Raw genomic sequence first — 12,395 nt, forward strand, 5'->3', positions numbered from 1 at the left:
AGGGCAACGGTTAGAGGAGGAGGACGCCAGGTATTTTAATTGTCCTTCCTCTTTTTTATTTGATTTTTTTGATTGGAGCATTTCATTTGTTTTACCCTCCACCATTTTTTTGCCTGTTCTATTTTTTTCCCCCAGTATATCATCTCTCCTCGTCAAAGTCCTGTTGCATTTTTTCTATTTTGCATGTCCTCAGTTTCATGTTTGTTTGCTCATCTCTACTGCATGTTGTGTCTCTCGAAACAGCCGTTTGGTTTGGTCTCTCCTTTATGATTATGTAGTGTATCTACCTACGAGCATCACGTGTAATAAACGAATAACAGTATTGTATAAATGATACATTGATCTCCCAGGCCATGTAGCACGCAGTAAGAGCCTCATTTCACGGCGTTTGTGTGGCGTTTTCCTCTCCTCCGCTGCAGAGCCAGTCCAGCAGTAACACCATGCAGAAACACAAGTCCTCCTCTTCCTTCACGCCGTTCATCGACCCGCGCCTCCTCCAGGTCTCTCCGTCCACCGGCAGCGCCTTGAACAACGTTGGTAAGAGGACGTTTAGAAAGACGGCAATTTGAACAAATACGGGATAAATCCCTTTTGCCTTTTTGACAGGAACTGAAAGGTCATCAGTGGTTTTCAACACTTTTCATATCGAGGTCCATTGTTTCTTTGCCATTTGAGCCACGGACCACAATTTGATGCGATTTTTAGCCCCTCAGACCCAAAATATTGTTGTCGTTGGATAAGATTTTGTCTACAATTTCATGCTGTATTGATGTTGGTACACAGGGAAGTACAGTACAATGCAAGGTCTGCTAAAAGGATGAATCCAAGAATGCCTATTGGCTTGTTTCCATAGGGGGTCCTTTTGTACTCAATTCATCGTAAACGAGTAGAAAACTAAAAGCAACACTACTATTTACCATTATTAGACCCTGTCTGGTTTATACAGTACATAATTCATGTCATATTCAAGTCTACCTTCATTGCTTTACCTTACTTTATTAATAAACCCTGCTCACGGTTCGCCTGTAGCGAAAAACAAAGGCAAGCGTCTCTCTCTCTCTAATGCTGACCCCCTTCCTTTGCCATCATTTGACCCTCTCTGGCCCGTCGAATTCCACATCCATCCTAACCGTATACACGTATACGGGTCGTACGCCCCCTGTACCCACCCTAAGCCCTGCCCTTGTACCTTGTAGGCTACGGTAACGACGCCAGGCTGGCGGAGGCGCTGAGGGCCGACCCGTCGAGGAAGGGCTCGGTGGTGAACGTCAACCCGGTGAACACGCGCCCGCAGAGCGACACGCCCGAGATCCGCAAGTACAAGAAGAGGTTCAACTCTGAGATCCTGTGTGCCGCGCTCTGGGGTGAGACTAAGACATTAACTAAGACTATATACTTACTGTAGCTCTGGGGTGAGACCATGCATTAACTAAGACTATATACTTACTGTAGCTCTGGGGTGAGACCATGCATTAACTAAGACTATATACTTACTGTAGCTCTGGGGTGAGACTAAGACATTAACTAAGACTATATACTTACTGTAGCTCTGGGGTGAGACTAAGACATTAACTAAGACTATATACTTACTGTAGCTCTGGGGTGAGACCATGCATTAACTAAGACTATATACTTCCTGTAGCTCTGGGGTGAGACCATGCATTAACTAAGACTATATACTTACTGTAGCTCTGGGGTGAGACCATGCATTAACTAAGACAATATACTTACTGTAGCTCTGGGGTGAGACCATGCATTAACTAAGACTATATACTTACTGTAGCTCTGGGGTGAGACCATGCATTAACTAAGACTATATACTTACTGTAGCTCTGGGCTGAGACCATGCATTAACTAAGACTATATACTGACTGTAGCTCTGGGGTGAGACCATGCATTAACTAAGACAATATACTTACTGTAGCTCTGGGGTGAGACTAAGACATTAACTAAGACTATATACTTACTGTAGCTCTGGGGTGAGACCATGCATTAACTAAGACTATATACTTACTGTAGCTCTGGGGTGAGACCATGCATTAACTAAGACTATATACTTACTGTAGCTCTGGGGTGAGACCGTGCATTAACTAAGACTATATACTTACTGTAGCTCTGGGTGAGACCATGCATTAACTAAGACTATATACTTACTGTAGCTCTGGGTGAGACCATGCATTAACTAAGACAATATACTTACTGTAGCTCTGGGGTGAGACTAAGACATTAACTAAGACTATATACTTACTGTAGCTCTGGGGTGAGACTAAGACATTAACTAAGACAATATACTTACTGTAGCTCTGGGGTGAGACCATGCATTAACTAAGACTATATACTTACTGTAGCTCTGGGCTGAGACCATGCATTAACTAAGACTATATACTTACTGTAGCTCTGGGCTGAGACCATGCATTAACTAAGACTATATACTTACTGTAGCTCTGGGCTGAGACCATGCATTAACTAAGACTATATACTTACTGTAGCTCTGGGGTGAGACCATGCATTAACCCATTCTGACCTGAGATCAGATTCTAGAAATGTCAGTCTTTCTTTGATTTAAAAAAAAATAGCAGACCTACAAGCTCGTATCGCGCCACTCGGTGGCGCGATATGAGCTTGTAGATCTGCTATTTTTTCAAAGATAAAGCATAACATGATGCTAACACCAAAATGGGTGCCCGGTCAGAATGGGTTAACTAAGACAATATACGTACTGTAGCTCTGTAGTGGTTTCCGACACATTTTCATTTCAAGGTACATTATATATTCGGCATTTGAGCCATGGACCACCGTTTAATTTAATTTAGCCTCTCAGATCCAAAACGTTACGAATATTTTGTTCTCTTTGGATAAGCTTTTGTCTACAATTCCATGCTTTTGGCAAAATGTTGATCAAAATAACAACTGAGTCAATATTGAGTCTTGGTTTTAGTCATCATAGCTGAACATTTTCCGTCATGGCTTTATTCGACGAAATGAACACCGCTAGAACACTCATCAGCAAGCCAATAGATCTAATGTTAAAGGACCACTTCACCACTTTTCAACCTATCTTCATATAATAGGTCCTCACTAATAATCATGATAAAATGGCACGATTCTTTTCTACTCAGTCTGTGTCTCATAGGAGGGCTGTGGGCATTTTAGAAACCGCCTTCCAGTGACATCATTATTAGGAAGATTATTTTTTAAACAAGATTTTTTTACAAAAATGTTTAGATTTTCATTATCGTGAGAACGATGGCTTCCATTTTCGCATTGCAACTTTTCAGGACTAGAAAGCCTGCAGTTTTTATTAGCTTGTATTCCCCATCGATGATGTCAAATAAATGTATTTTGTGTGTGTAGGGGTGAACTTGCTGGTGGGCACAGAGAGTGGGCTGATGCTGTTGGATCGTAGATGTCAAATAAAAGACAATAAAATGTATTGTGTGTGTGTAGGGGTGAACCTGCTGGTGGGCACAGAGAGTGGGCTGATGCTGTTGGATCGTAGCGGTCAGGGGAAAGTGTATCCACTGATCAGCAGACGGCGCTTCCAGCAGATGGACGTGCTGGAAGGACTCAACGTCCTCGTCACTATATCAGGTACTAGAAGAGCAAGTGATTCTCAGCCGGGGACCCCCAGGGGCCCTTGAGTGAGTTCCAGGGGGTCCCCAGCTATGATGGACAGTTAGGAACCAAATGGACCCTCATAGGTCTGTAACTCTTGACTTAAATTAACAGTGATTTTACAATATAAATTGGGGTCCCGGAGATAGAAATGCCATTAAATGGGTTGAGAATCACTGCTAGAGCCGTAGAAATCTTCTCTTATTCTGTCCCTGTTTTCAAATGGGGGTCCACGGGCTAATAGGTGTCAATTTGGGGGTCCTTGACATGAAAAGGTTTGAGAACCTCTGCTGTAGAACAAGTGATTCTCAAAGTGGGTGCAAGTCCAGGGGTGCTGTAGAATATATTGTAATTATATTTGGAATTCATCAATATCAGTCTTAGACCCTCATAGACCGTAGATCGGGATGTTTCCGTCCTCCGTCGTCACAGGGTAGACGGGGAAGAGGACGGCGTCTGTTTGAACTAGAGTCGCTGTGCACGCCTGTTCCCATAGCGATACGCGTCACCGGGTTGCCCAGAATGAAAGTAGGTGGCTGGGAACACAGAAGTAGGGCGCTTAGTACAGACCCATCTGTACTATTTATATCTGTTTCAGGTACAGACAGTACATGCGCTTACGCACACACACACACACACACACTGTCCTTGTCTGTCGTCGGGCAGTGCTGTCACAACAGTATTTCTACTGTAGCTAAACGGATGTTGAGTAAACCGCCTTTGCGCGTCAATACAATGTTATGTAAAACCTTGAGTGTCCGTGCTGCTCTATGTTTTGCCTCTCAGTCTAGATGAGGGAGGGGCGTGTCCCGGTGGCAAAGTGATGCATGTGCAATATATACTCTACATACCGTTTCTCCCACTCTCCCCGTTTCTACCCCATATTCCACCTTTTCCCCTGATTCATCCCTCCCTCCCTCTCTCCCTCCCACAGGTAAAAAGAACAAGTTGCGTGTGTACTACCTGTCCTGGCTCAGGAACAAGATCCTTCACAACGACCCAGAAGTAGAGAAGAAGCAGGGCTGGACCACCGTTGGAGAGCTGGAAGGCTGCGTTCACTACAAAGTTGGTATGTAACGTTGCACGACTAATGTTGGGTACTTTCATGGTGTTGAATCAACAGTACCGCGACCAGTCCAGGCCCTGGAAACCTTGTACCGCATGTCCAAAGCTGTGCGTATTATTAGCTATTATTTTAGTCACAAGATCTTGTTAATGTTTTCCATAAGCATATTTATAAAACCCACAGACAGAATTTGCCATAATTCACTTTTCACTAACGAAAGTTACGTATGTAACTACAGTTCTATGAATCCTGAATGACCGCCATAGCACTCAGAATCCTTGTGGTCTCGTGAGAACATTCTGTGGGGACTGAACCCCTGGCGACCTCTGGAAGATATAGCCTCTTCCAGGTCATCCAGGGGTCACAAGTGACATTGTTGGTATAACATGCACATTTCAGTGCTTTCATCCCTGCGGTCAGCAGACACGCGACGAGGTAGCTAGCACATTTCATAATTTGTATGAAATTACCCCATACTCGAATGGTTAAATATGTGCAAAACACAAATTTCGTCCACCAACTCAAGAATGTGGAGAGAACCTAATGAGATTTTTTATTACACGTAAAATTAAGTCTAGATAATTGAAAACAGAACAGCCATGCTGGAGACAGTGTAGCCACAAGGGGGCGGGCCACACTCATATAATTCAGAAATACTGGCAGGATATCCACTCCACCTTAGAGACCATTCTGTGTTTTAAGATACCTCCTTTTCATTGCTGGGAAATATCCCTGAAGAGTTTCTAATACATGATACAATTTACAATTTACAATTTAGGCATTTAGCAGACGCTCTTAATCCAGAGCGACTTACATTTAAGCAAGAACAAAAGCATGGGAATACATCACATAAAAGCATTTATCATGAAACATGCGTAAGCTAAGAAGGTAACAGTGGAATATCTATATGATGAAACTATACATACACTATACATAATAAACTATACATATTCACTACTATGCTATACATATGTACTATGGCGTGCTATGACTATATACAATACAATTATAGTGCTGTCTACATAACATGCTATAAGTCTGTGTCAAATGCTATCTAAGCCAACAGAAATGCTATCTAAGGGGTTAGGTTAAGTGCTATGGGCCATGATGGAGTCTGAAAAGGTGGGTTTTCAGGCTACGGCAGAAGATTGGGAGTGATGCTGCAGTTCTGACTGCAATGGGAAGTGCATTCCACAGTTTTGGAGCCAGAAGGGAGAAGAGTTTGGGACGTGTGGAGCGTTGTCCCGGCGTTTTTAGTGAGGGTACTTCCAGTTTCCCTGCGTTGGCTGATCTGAGTGCGCGGGAGGGTTTGTAGGGTTCAATCATACTTGTAAGATATGGGGGAGCCATACCTTTGGTTATGTTTTGCTGTTACAGTGTTCTCACGCGTGCCTTTTCATTTTGTTCCCCAGTGAAGTACGAGAGGATCAAGTTCCTGGTGCTGGCTCTGAAGAACTCTGTGGAGGTGTACGCCTGGGCGCCCAAACCCTACCACAAGTTCATGGCCTTCAAGGTGACTGCATAAAGACCGTCCGCTTTTATCCATCCCAAAAGGTTTAACTCAAAACGTATTCATTGTCAATGAGTTACACACATTATGGAAACGTCGTGCTCGTTTCCTTGTCTGACTGTGTGTGTGTGTGTGTGTGTGTGTGTGTGTGTGTGTGTGTGTGTGTGTGTGTGTGTGTGTGTGTGTGTGTGTGTGTGTGTGTGTGTGTGTGTGTGTGTGTGTGTGTGTGTGTGTGTGTGTGTGTGTGTGTGTGTGTGTGTGTGTGTGTGTGTGTGTGTGTGTGTGTGTGTGTGTGTGTGTGTGTTTAGTATTTAGTTTTGGCTTTTTTTGGCCTGTTTTTTTTTTAGAATTCCAGGGACGACAAGACGAGATGAATCCAATTATGCACTGATTGCCACGAAAAAAATAAATTGTATATATATATATATATATATAATTCCTCTAATCTGGTGTGCAGGCGATGACATGCACATGACATGCACAATAGAATTACATTTTATTATTTTATTAATAATGGGCTTCGGTGGCAACGAGAGCCAAAACTGGTGACCACCAGGTGGCGCTAAAATTGCATTTTTGTCCAAGCGGCTGTAGGCAAGAGTGTCTGTCTGTCTGTCTCCAGTAGGCCAAATGAACACATTTTTCAAATCGTCTTGTTATAGTGCCACCAGGAAGCATTTTTACAGAACTTTTTTTTTATGTTACTCCTAAATTTTGTCCAAATCAATACACATTATCTCTGTAGTCAGATGATCGAGACAGATCTGTCAGATTTTGGCTAAGATTTGGTGTAGACGCTGGGGGAAAGCGCTCCAAGTACAGCTAGAACTTTGATTGATTGACTACTTTTTTTACAGTTTGCAAGGACAGGCACAGGGAAGTACAGTACAATTTCAAGGTCTGCTAAAAGGATGAAAACCAGAAAAGCCTTTAGGCTTGTTTCCATTTGTGTCCTCACCAGTGTAAACCCTAATATAGGGAGTCCACGTGCTTCATCGGTTCTTGTATTCTTCGTTTTGTTTTTCTGATAATAAGGTTAGAAATAAGTTTAGGGTTTTACTGGGGTTAACTTTAGGAATGGGGTTAGGTTTAACCGTTTAAGCATCATTTACTTGGATTAAATCCCAGGCTGAGCAGTTCCGCTGGCTGTACGCCGGGCGCCAGTTGGTATTCGTTCACCAGCCTCTACCGGTTGACCTGACCTTTCTGTTTCTCTGTTGTTTCTAGTCGTTTGGTGACCTGGTCCACCAGCCTCTACCGGTTGACCTGACCTTTCTGTTTCCCTGTTGTTTCTAGTCGTTTGGTGACCTGGTCCACCAGCCTCTACCGGTTGACCTGACCTTTCTGTTTCTCTGTTGTTTCTAGTCGTTTGGTGACCTGGTCCACCAGCCTCTACCGGTTGACCTGACCTTTCTGTTTCTCTGTTGTGTCTAGTCGTTTGGTGACCTGGTCCACCAGCCTCTACTGGTTGACCTGACCTTTCTGTTTCTCTGTTGTGTCTAGTCGTTTGGTGACCTGGTCCACCAGCCTCTACCGGTTGACCTGACCTTTCTGTTTCTCTGTTGTGTCTAGTCGTTTGGTGACCTGGTCCACCAGCCTCTACCGGTTGACCTGACCTTTCTGTTTCTCTGTTGTTTCTAGTCGTTTGGTGACCTGGTCCACAAGCCTCTACTGGTTGACCTGACAGTGGAAGAGGGTCAGAGGTTAAAGGTCATCTATGGCTCCTGCTCAGGCTTCCATGCCGTGGACGTCGACTCAGGAGCCGTCTACGACATCTACCTGCCCACGCACGTACGTGCACCACACACACACACACCTTCTACCTGCCCGCGCACGTACTCGCACAATACGCACACACACACACGCACACGCACACATGCACTCACACACACACACACATAATATGTGACATACACACGCACGATATATATACGGACCCCGCCACTAGGGGACGTTATATCCCAGGTCCGTATATATACGGAGCCCAATGTAAATGTAAAATGGGTTAATCATTTTAGCAAAGTCACAGAGTTGAGTATGATTGGATTCATTCTGGTTCCTCAGATCACGAGCCACATCCAGTCCCACGCCATCATCATCCTGCCCAACACGGACGGCATCGAGCTGCTGGTCTGCTACGAGGACGAGGGAGTGTACGTCAACACCTACGGACGCATCACCAAGGATGTGGTGCTGCAGTGGGGAGAGATGCCCACCTCAGTGGGTGAGTTATATAGCACCTTTATCCAAGGCGCTTTACATAGATTGTGCATTACATTCACACATTCATACACCGATGGCGGAAGAAACCATGCAAGGCACCAACCAGCACATCAGGAGCAATTAGGGGTTCAGTGTCCCCTGGTGTACGACATTATGAGCATGGTAATAAAATAATGCCTCTCTCTGTGGTTGTCTCTCCCTTCCAGCCTACATCCGTTCCAACCAGATCATGGGCTGGGGAGAGAAGGCCATCGAGATCCGCTCGGTGGAGACCGGTCATCTGGACGGGGTCTTCATGCACAAGAGAGCCCAGAGACTCAAGTTCCTCTGTGAGAGAAATGACAAGGTAGGACGACGTAGTTTATTCGCCGTAGCATGTCAAGGACCCCCAAATTGACACTCAATAGCCCGCAGACCCCCCATTTGAAAATAGTTTCCAAGGAGGACCTTCATAAGAGAAGGTTTTTATGGCTCTAGCAATGATTCTCAACCGGTTAAATTTCAAGGACCCCCAGTTTTACATGGATTTAGGCTACCTTCCCCCATTTAGCTGGGGACCCCCTGGAACTCCTTCAAGGATTCCTGCGGGTCCCCGGACCCCACTTTGGGAACCACTGCGGCGTAGCTCAGTGCACTCTTTCCCAAAAGAGAAATGTGATGATGTGTCCCCCGAAGACCCAAACCAGTGGAAATAGCCGATCGACAAGCTCACAACATGTCGTAGATCAGTGGTGAGATTTTCTTTAGCTTTAATCCATGGGTCTGTGTCCCTCCATCAGGTGTTCTTTGCCTCGGTGCGGTCCGGTGGCTCCAGCCAGGTTTACTTCATGACCCTGGGACGCACCAACCTGCTCAGCTGGTAGAGGCCCAGGAAGCCCACTTCTCCCTCGCTAACACTGGATCCCAAAAACAACAACAACAACACCATCTACTCACCGTCGGAAGTCCTTTCCAAGCCAATGGACAACCAAAAAGCCAACCAACCAACCTACCGACCGACCGACCAAGTCGAACCCCGAATAGGCTTCAACACGTAGAACACCTGCAGTGGCAACCCGACCGGGGGGCTTGCCGCCCTGGCTGCATCCAACCGGGCACCTGACCGGGGCTCCTGCCGGTCACCATGTCAACCCGACAGCTGGTCAAAGATGCGTAGTCGTCGTCGTCCCTTAGGCCGCGAAACACCAGATATGACGAAATGTACACATAATACGAGTTTTACGTTAATCGAGGAACGGAAGAAAGCATATATATAGAGCGGAAAACGAAATGTGAATTATGAGGAGGGGTGGGGGGCGGGGGGGCGGGGGACGGGGTGAAGGCGATTATTTGCCCCGTTTTCTTGGTGCTTTGTCAGATTGTTGGGCACGTGGCGTAAGGTCGATGGCCGTGCCGATGCATGACCTCCGCGTCTGCCGTTTTTTTCTCGTTTCCTGGGACTGGCCAATGTGCTTGGGGTCTTCTAGCTACTGCTACTACTACTATTACTCTCTGCAACTCTGCGTCTTTCCAGAGCCCCCTACTCTTCTCTCGTCCCTGTTAATAGCGTCTATAAGGGGGAGGGGGGAGGGTCGGGGCATGAGGAGGCAGAGTCTCCAGTATTAATGCTTACGGTAGTGTATGTAAATGTACTGTATTAATGTTTGGTCCAATGACTGCTGACTGCCGGTTGGAGGTTGAAGCCGTCAGTCAGAGAAAAGAGAGATAAAGAGGCGGGGGGAAAGCGAGAGGCAGCCAATGGACGGGTTGGGTTGGGTTGGGAGGAGCCTAAAGGTTACTACCGTAACCCCGGTAGTATCTCGGGGCAGGGCGCGACAGACGTCGTGTGTACCTTGTTGAGTATTGTGCAGTTTGGGCAGGCATTCTTAAAAGGGGAATCTGTGAGACAGAGAAAGAGAGAGAGAGAGAGATGTTCAAGCAGTTGGATTTCAGATAGTATTTTTTTGAATTATTATTATTATTCCCTAAAAAATAAGTGTAACTATGTGGAGTTAAACTATGTCTTTTACTTTTGTTTTTAAAAGATTTACACACATTTAAACATGGTCCACAGTTTGCTTGCTTTTAACTCCGAAACCCCACAGAACCATGTTTTAGTTTGTTTTTTTTGTCTCTGGAGAAGTCGAAGGAGCCAGATGTGGGTGCGGTCCAAAAAAATAAAAATAAAAGAATGGTGTCTATGTATAATAAAAGTTCATTTAATCTCATGGGTAGTGTCAGTGCTCATGTTTATCTCTTCCTGTTGCGAGCAGTCACAACTCAGAGCGTCCCAAGCTTGAGGATCTAGTACTGCTGTGAAGAGTCGGATATAACGAAAAAATAAATAAATAAAAGAGCGTGCTAAAACGTCAAAGGTGATTTTAGTATGTGTGTGTGCTTGTAAAAGGGCCAACGGGCAAGGAGGAAGGTCGTGTTGTCATAAATGTAAGTTTTTGTAGCAGGACGGTTACACATGGTCAGCAATGTTTGGTTTTTTTGTTTTCTTTCACAATTGCAGATAGCAGGAATGGTGGAGTTTCTCTCTCTGTTTTCGTAACGTTTCTTTTGTATCATGTTTATGAATGCAATGCACTAAGTGTCAAGAATGTAGACAAAAAATACTGTGTGATGGTTGGTCCAAGGCATGACATGATTATTTTCTTTTCACAAAGTGATCAACTTTAGATGTTCAATTTCAAAGTTTTAACAACAGCCTCATACATAAGATGTAAGATTTTTTCAGTGGGCAGATCTTTGTAAACTCTTTTTCAAAGTTGTGCGACTCGTCTCGTCACCAACGCCGTACGAGGTTTGCCAGAGAAGATGCTTCTAGAAAGGAATGTGTGAGATCCTCCGGCACACTGACGAGATAAGTCATTTCTATCCATGGTGGAAGAGCCTTCAAACACTGAGGCCTAAATCAGGCTCCCACTCACGTGTCCGGCTCTGTCCCTTTCTTGTGATGTCGTGTTACTGCAGCACGATTACAACCAGACGCCAAGCAGAACATTTCCTCTTTTGTGAAGAAAGAGAAGACGAATACCCTGTTTTTGCGAGTGAATCTTTGTTTCTCCCCCCCCCCCCCCCCCCTCCGCCCACACACACACACACACTCACGCCAGGCACACACCCTTGCTTTATAAGTAGTCTGTTTATGTGAAAGACTGATTAATGGACTGCAATATCAACATTCAACACCTGTCATTCACAGACAGGTGGCGTTAACTCCATTTCCCACGAAACCCTGCTTCAGCGAAGTATGGAACATGGTTCACTCAAAAACGGGCAAACTCCAGCCCAGTGTCTGCTCTGACTTCACAAGTAAAGTAACCCCTCCAATCTTTTTCCATGAAAACAATCACACGCACACGTGTGTCTCCTTTGTGTGTGTGTGTGTGTGTGTGTACAGTACAATCAATACGGAAATTATTTTTCACCAACTCTTCCCTATTTGAAGAAGCCAATAGAAAAAGTGGACCCGAGTTCTGTATTGTCTGAGGTCCACAATATGTGTTCAAAGGTTCCACGGTCTCTTGTTTTATTCACTTGTGTAGGAACATGTGGAAATAATCTGCCTATATTAAAACAATATCTCTGATTGGGCGGGGTCGATACTAAGAGGGCAAACTTTAATTAAAAAAAGGAAGTATAGACGTGTTGTTATGGAAACCACTACTTGGAAATGCATTTTAAAGATTTAACTTGAAGCATTGTGTAATCTTGCGTTTTAGAGCTAGTCGAGAAACTTAACGATACAGTAGTTGATTCTGCGTTGTTTCTGTAAGTTTTATGTATTTGGTGAATATGCAGTGGTTTAATATTAACACTCAACCCTAGGTGGACATTTTCTTTTTTTCCCCCTTTTTTATTTTTTTTACAGAAACACTGTTTTGTTACACTAATGTGCATCCTATTTATGTTGTATTCATAAGCATCTTTGCTGCTTTTTGTTTTAGCATTTTTTTTAAAGTTATTGTTTTTTGCCATTGTCGCGCTTTATCC

The 12,395-nt window shown here is 44.6% G+C and overlaps 1 protein-coding gene across 6 annotated transcripts in view; it reads left to right on the forward strand.

Annotated features, from left to right (window-relative positions):
• Window positions 1–10,621, forward strand: part of LOC310867291 (mitogen-activated protein kinase kinase kinase kinase 4-like) — a 162,102-nt gene extending 151,481 nt beyond the window's left edge. For 4 of the 6 annotated variants that reach the window (XM_083777215.1, XM_083777216.1, XM_083777218.1 and 1 more), the window contains 9 exons: window positions 420–537; window positions 1,176–1,364; window positions 3,448–3,591; window positions 4,550–4,684; window positions 6,094–6,194; window positions 7,833–7,982; window positions 8,256–8,415; window positions 8,621–8,760; window positions 9,194–10,621. In XM_083777215.1, the coding sequence (XP_083633341.1) occupies window positions 420–537; window positions 1,176–1,364; window positions 3,448–3,591; window positions 4,550–4,684; window positions 6,094–6,194; window positions 7,833–7,982; window positions 8,256–8,415; window positions 8,621–8,760; window positions 9,194–9,277 (1,221 nt within the window). In that variant the 3' untranslated portion in view covers window positions 9,278–10,621. The remainder of the gene's footprint in view (window positions 1–419; window positions 538–1,175; window positions 1,365–3,447; window positions 3,592–4,549; window positions 4,685–6,093; window positions 6,195–7,832; window positions 7,983–8,255; window positions 8,416–8,620; window positions 8,761–9,193) is intronic. The other 2 variants (XM_083777217.1, XM_083777220.1) reach the window with 1 other exon arrangement.
• Window positions 10,622–12,395: the final 1,774 nt, after the last annotated feature.

This window comes from Protomyctophum parallelum (assembly GCF_964188405.1).
Source record: "Protomyctophum parallelum genome assembly, chromosome: 11".
Taxonomy (NCBI): domain Eukaryota; kingdom Metazoa; phylum Chordata; class Actinopteri; order Myctophiformes; family Myctophidae; genus Protomyctophum; species Protomyctophum parallelum.